The following is a 6,094-nucleotide window of genomic DNA, read 5'->3' on the forward strand; positions in this document are numbered from 1 at the left end:
TAATTCAGTGTCACTCGATCTCCTGCCTACCCATTGTTTTTGTTATGTAAAACTTATTTAATTACAGTAGGATAATAGAAGTTATCAACGTCCAAATGTTATACTAACTACTGCAAAAATAATAATGACTTGTCTGATGAATTTTGATACAGTAAATTATATATACTTGTTAGATTTCAAACAATATACATTTTCTGTGAGAATTCTATAGTTGGCTATTTTGGAAGCTGAGCAAAAAGCTGAGGAGGCGGAAGGACGTGAAACTAGTTCAAGTAAGAGAGGCAAAAAAAGAACAAGTCTGCAGCAGCATAGAAGTAGTTTGCTTCCATATTCTGTTGTCATCAGATAAACTAACAGACTTGCTAGCTGCATTAATATTTAATACTGAACATTGTACATGGGAACTTACCCCAATTTTGAAACTCCTTGAATGTTTTGTACCTGAAAAGACTTCCAGATTGGCGACTTTATTTTTATTCCAAATGTATGTTGTCATGTTGAGTTACGTGCAAATGTTTTTTTTTGATAAGTTTACGTGCAAATATTTGTTGTCAGATCAGTGTATGCATTCTTTAGCTTAATATTGAATATAAATTTTCATGAATATATATATAGTAGATGCAGTCATAGTGCGAAAACTCCGAAACTTCTGCATTTTTTGTATTTTTTTTTAATTCGTGTAGAATAAATCTTCCCAAAATACATTACAAATTTAACTATGTGTGTTCAAATAGCAAAGTAACTCAACAAGTCCCCACTACAACATATTTTCAAGTTCTTGTCAAGCTTTCTGCAACCCTTTATTACTACAAAGCAAATAAGTTTAAACAGTCAGACCATATAACCTCATATAGATTCAAAAAGAGTCACATTGACATGAATATTTGAATTTTTTTTGCAGAACTAACAAATTATTTTACAATCAGTTTACAGATTTTCTCTTATGTTCTAACAAGTGCCTAAACGATGGAAAAAGAGCTGTTTTGGTGAAGAACTCCTCAGAAACGGCATTGTACATAGCTTCAGTGAGATGGAATCCATCCCAATTGATGTACCCAGAAGGGTCTGTGCAGGAATCTGAAAAAAATGAACCACAAGGTGCTAAGATGTTGAAATTATATTCACCAGGCCCTGCTCCACAACAGGCTTTGAACAATTGCTTGATACCATAGTGTCCTCCATTCTTCAGAACGTAGCGATAGGCATTATTGTAATCTGCATAAGCAATAACAGTTCCTGGAAACTGTTTTCTTAAACCTCTTAAATTTTGTTGGAAGATTGTGTTATGAATGTTACTCAAATCATTTACACTTCTGACACATCCGATTTCATCCCTGTCAGTAGTTTTATACATTTCCATGGAAAAAGCGAGGCACCCTACTGGTGGCATGCCTTGAGCAATAACATACTTAGCCCCCATGTTTAGCAATGCCTGTATTTTAACAAAAACAAAACAAAACTTACATAGATTTTATTATGTATCAAATACTTTTTGCTACCTGCACTGCATAACTATTATAGTGCGCTTCGCTTTACGGGGAAAGACAATTTTTAAATAAAAAATAAGTTACGGACATCTGAGATCCGTAATGGACAAAAACAAAAACAGGTTATCCACGTATAAGGGTACGTATAATAATTTCAAACCGGTAAAATATTAGTGATAGAATTAAATCTCACATAATAATTAAGTTAAAAAAAAAATTAACTATAACATCAAAACTATGTCTAAAATGACTACTATAGAACCAACATTATGTAATTTTCCCATCTCAACGTAAGAGAAAGATTGTATTTGTAATTCCAGAAATAAGTAAAAATTCATCAAAGCACTGAACCAAGAATTTTCCTTTACAGAGGTTTGACTTAAAAAAACTTGCTATGATCACAACTGCATTATGAAAGTGGGCCCAGTTACATAAACGGTTAACTAGAAAACAGATAGTTAGATATTGTAAATTGTCAAACACAACATACATGTAGAGATGTAGTAGTTTTTAGTTAGGTGGTAGGAATTTTACCTGCAAAAAATCAGTAATGCTAGTAATCGAAAGATCTCGAATAATATCGTTTGAAACCGTAGTCGTAAGAGTATACGCATAATCATTAACCCCGATTTCACCGATCCAAATCAAAGCTTCATCGAACACTGCCTTACATTGTTGTAGCGTTGTCGATAAATTTCTACATCCCTGGCCTTCTGCGAACTTAACAAACCAATCCAACTGGTTCTTGAGCGTTTTCGGAGTAAACAAGAGAGGTACATCATTCCTTAAAAAGAATTCCACGTCTATCGCAGTTGCACCAGCTACAGCAAAATTTACACCATGTGATTTGTCAGCAAATTTGTCGAGATATGGTGGTAAATAAGGTAAGGACAATTTTTCAGCCAAGAAATCGATTACTAATCGTCCGTCGCAGTATCTGTCTGTGGGATGGTGGAAGAATGTTGTGCCATAAGGAGGATTCGAAGCAAATTGGAATGCGTCTGAGGTTGTAAATGATCTTGTGTTGCCAGTGTCTGTGAAAGAGTCTCCAAAGGCGTATATTTTTGTGAATGGTCTTGGTTTTGGGATGGTTTTGATTGAAAAAGTGTGTGTAAATGAGGCAAGAATGGTGAGGTTGATGAGAAGGACTTGAAGAGAGCAAGACATGATGTTTATTATGGTTTTGGGTCCTTCACAGTCCATTTTTTTTATAATCAGAGATGTATGATTTTGATTCAGTCCGTCTTTCAAAAGAAATGCCAAAAAAGTAATATTTAATGCGCTAAATTAATAAAGTGCGGAAGAAATGAAGAAATGAAGTAAATCTGATGTTCGTTTCAAAATAATGGATTTTGTAATATGATATCATAAATTTTTTCAATGACAATACTTGTATTTTATCTTTTGATATAGATACTAGCATTAAAATTCATGCGAGATGTACGGATTTCTTTTTAATATTATGTAACCTTTTATAATTTAATTTGAATTGAATTCTTAAATTTGTTCATTTAAAATTTTTAAATAATATAATTTAATGATAGATATATTATTACACGTATGTGTTCATAATTTTTTTAATAAGAGGTATTTGAAAAAGATAAAATATTTCATTCTATTTTTACAAAAAATAATTATATTAGTTAAAAGTTAAGTTTGAGTTCATATAATTATTTTTAATTTAAAATTTAAGTTTTACTTCAAATCGATAGTATACGAATTACGAATTATGCTGATATTAACTTTGTTTTATTTTTTATCCTGAGGCTAATTACACCAACAAAATCCAACTAATTATATTTTAGTCTGATTCTAAATTTATTAAATCTGGGTCAATAAGATTATTTTATTTTAACCCATATAAATAGGATATGATTTTGTTTATTTAGTTGAATTATATTTTGATTTCAATGTTGTTTTAGTTTGGATCAAGTGTATTATATATCTTTTTAACCTCAATGAATATCATATATTTTTTCGTTTTAAATTGGTTTAATAGTATTATATTTTTTAAGCTGGATTAATAATATTTATTATTTTATGTTAGCTCAGGGCACATTGTACCAACCAAATCCAATTAATAATATTTAGTTTATTTTAAATATTGTTTTAACCTAGATCAATAATATAATTTTATTTTAACTCGGATGAAAAGTTTAAATTATCTCAATTTATCTCGAGGCCATTATTCCGAGTTACAAATTATATTTTAGTAGTATAAATATAGATTTCAATAATATCTATATAATAGATATTATATGGGAACATCGAACAATTATTTTATGCAATTATTAGATAGTTAGATACCTTCAGCAAACTGTTCATACTTCTCCAACTCCAAAAGCATATCACGAAGGTGGATTGGTTCTTCGGGCGCCTTTAGCCAACTTTGGGCATAAATTAAACATTCAACGGTTTTAGGAAGCAAACTACTTATGAATGTATCCAAGACTCTACTGCCAGTCGAAAAAGGAGATTCATACGTGCCATTTTAGAAAGAATTGGATATTTAAAGTATTAACTTTCCACCATAAGAGTATATCAAAATCTTTAGTTTGAGCCTCGATCCTATCTAACATAACCTAATCCAATTCACTCTCATTTTCATCTGAATTTTCAGCCATCATATCCAACTCCCATTATTTTAACCTTTCTTCTACTAGTATCGCGTACATATCCATCCCCTCAGCTGGTATTGTTCTATCTCCTCTGACTATCCTATATTCTGAAGTAGAACTTAAATTTCGGGTCACACTCGAAAATTAATAAAACTTGAACAATTTTTCAAGTGCCTCCTCAACCTTGTTAGTTATGAAACTACTTCTCTCACCATCACTTTCACACAGACGTTTTATGTTCCACCTAACATATTTCATCTTGTATCTTGGATCTAAAGCAATACAAACAAACAACTAGTAATTCATATAAGAATAACCTCCCCAGTACTTGGCATACTTACTTTTCAACTGAATTCCCATACTTGCCAAAGCCTCATCATTGCTTGAATTTATCATCCAGTTCAACATATCGTGCACTTGAAGCATTTCTCGGAAAAATGAGTTAAAAGTGACAAATAATGAACTTGAGAATTTAACTGTGCAGTCATAAAAAAGCTTCAGAAATTCAATAAAAACTCTAGCACATGTCCAATCAGCCTTGGTAGGTGGTCCTCCCAATTTATCAAGATAAGTCTTAAAACCTTTATCTTCCTCCTCTAACCTCTCAAAAGCTTTCTCAAAATAAACAGAACTCTCTAACATAAGATAAACCGAATTCCATCGTGTATCAACATCCATTATTGGCATACACTTGGAGTCAATTTTCTCAATCTCAACACAAGTTCTGAAAGTATCAAAACGGCTAGCGGAAGCACGTATATACTTCACAGCATTTCTAATTGGATCAATGGACTTAATTTCTGTTTTCAAACCATCTTTTATGACCAAATTAAGGATATGGGTGGAACAACGAACGTGTAGAAATTCATTGTTGGAGATACATGACTTCCAATTTGTTGTCTTCTCTTTTAAGTGCTTAAGTAATAAGTCATTTGCATAGGCATTATCAGCTGTTAATGTCAAGATATTATCAACCCCTCACTCTAACATGCATTTTTCAATTGCTTTCCCCAGTACCTTCCCTTTATGACTTGTCACTCGATGAAAATTTAATTTTTTTTTATGAAATTTCCAGTCATCATCTATCCAATGGGCTGTTAAGCACATATAGTTCATTTTTTGATCTGAACCCCAATAGTCAGTTGTCATACATATGCGTCTACCTTTCATTAGATGTTTCAGTTTTTTCTTTTCTACTTTGAACACCTTAATACAATCTCTAGGCATTGTCCACCTTGATGGGAGATGAAACCTAGGCTCCAACTCTTTACTATATCTAATAAAACCAATACCTTCAACAACTCGAAAGGGATATTCATCTAATATAACCATATTTGCTAAGGCCTACCTACAACGCTCAGCACTAAAAGTGTGGCCCTTAAGAGTTCATGACCCCTCTCTTTTCATTTCAAAAAAATGTATAGGTTGATTCTTATCTGCTCTCTTAGATGGATTTTTTGGATCTTTTTTGGCATGATTCTATAAGGTACTTGTCCCATTAGTTTTATTATCATGAACATACTCTTTGCTGCAATAGTTACAAATCGCCATTTTCCTAATTTTATCTTCGGTAAAAATTTGCCAAATACCTGATCTAGCTGCTCTTTTTTTTGTACCTTGAGATTCATGTTGAGTTTGTGTAGGAGGTTGCGCATGTTCTTTATGTGAATACAATATGTGATTAATACATATAAATTAAACAAGTGTGTGCGTGAGTAAACGAAATCAAACAGAGAAAAAAAAGATATAAACAGAAGAGAGATCCTCGAGTCTAGTTGAAACCGTCTCCTTAAAGCTATTTCGGGCCAATTTTCTGCTACATTCGTGTCCACGCGTCGCACACGCGGGCAAGCCCGAAGGCAAGCCTCAGATTACCCCTCGAAATCCCACAATTTGCACCCCCCCCCCGTGCGCGCACGTAGGAGATGGAGCAACACCTTACTAACACTTTTAAACACTACTAAAGTGTTGTGCTATATAAAGCAATGG

At 32.7% G+C, this 6,094-nt stretch overlaps 1 protein-coding gene across 1 annotated transcript; it reads right to left on the minus strand.

Annotated features, from left to right (window-relative positions):
* Positions 1 to 916: 916 nt before the first annotated feature.
* On the minus strand, positions 917 to 2,721 carry LOC141717619 (GDSL esterase/lipase At3g48460-like). Its single transcript, XM_074519771.1, has 2 exons — positions 2,022 to 2,721; positions 917 to 1,432 (listed from the first exon to the last, which is right to left on the minus strand). Exons 1-2 carry the CDS (start codon positions 2,688 to 2,690, stop codon positions 923 to 925), a joined length of 1,179 nt encoding a protein of 392 aa, XP_074375872.1. The 5' UTR covers positions 2,691 to 2,721; the 3' UTR covers positions 917 to 922.
* Between the last annotated feature and the right edge of the window lie 3,373 nt (positions 2,722 to 6,094).

Source organism: Apium graveolens, chromosome 4 (genome assembly GCF_009905375.1).
Source record: "Apium graveolens cultivar Ventura chromosome 4, ASM990537v1, whole genome shotgun sequence".
In the NCBI taxonomy this organism is placed as follows: domain Eukaryota; kingdom Viridiplantae; phylum Streptophyta; class Magnoliopsida; order Apiales; family Apiaceae; genus Apium; species Apium graveolens.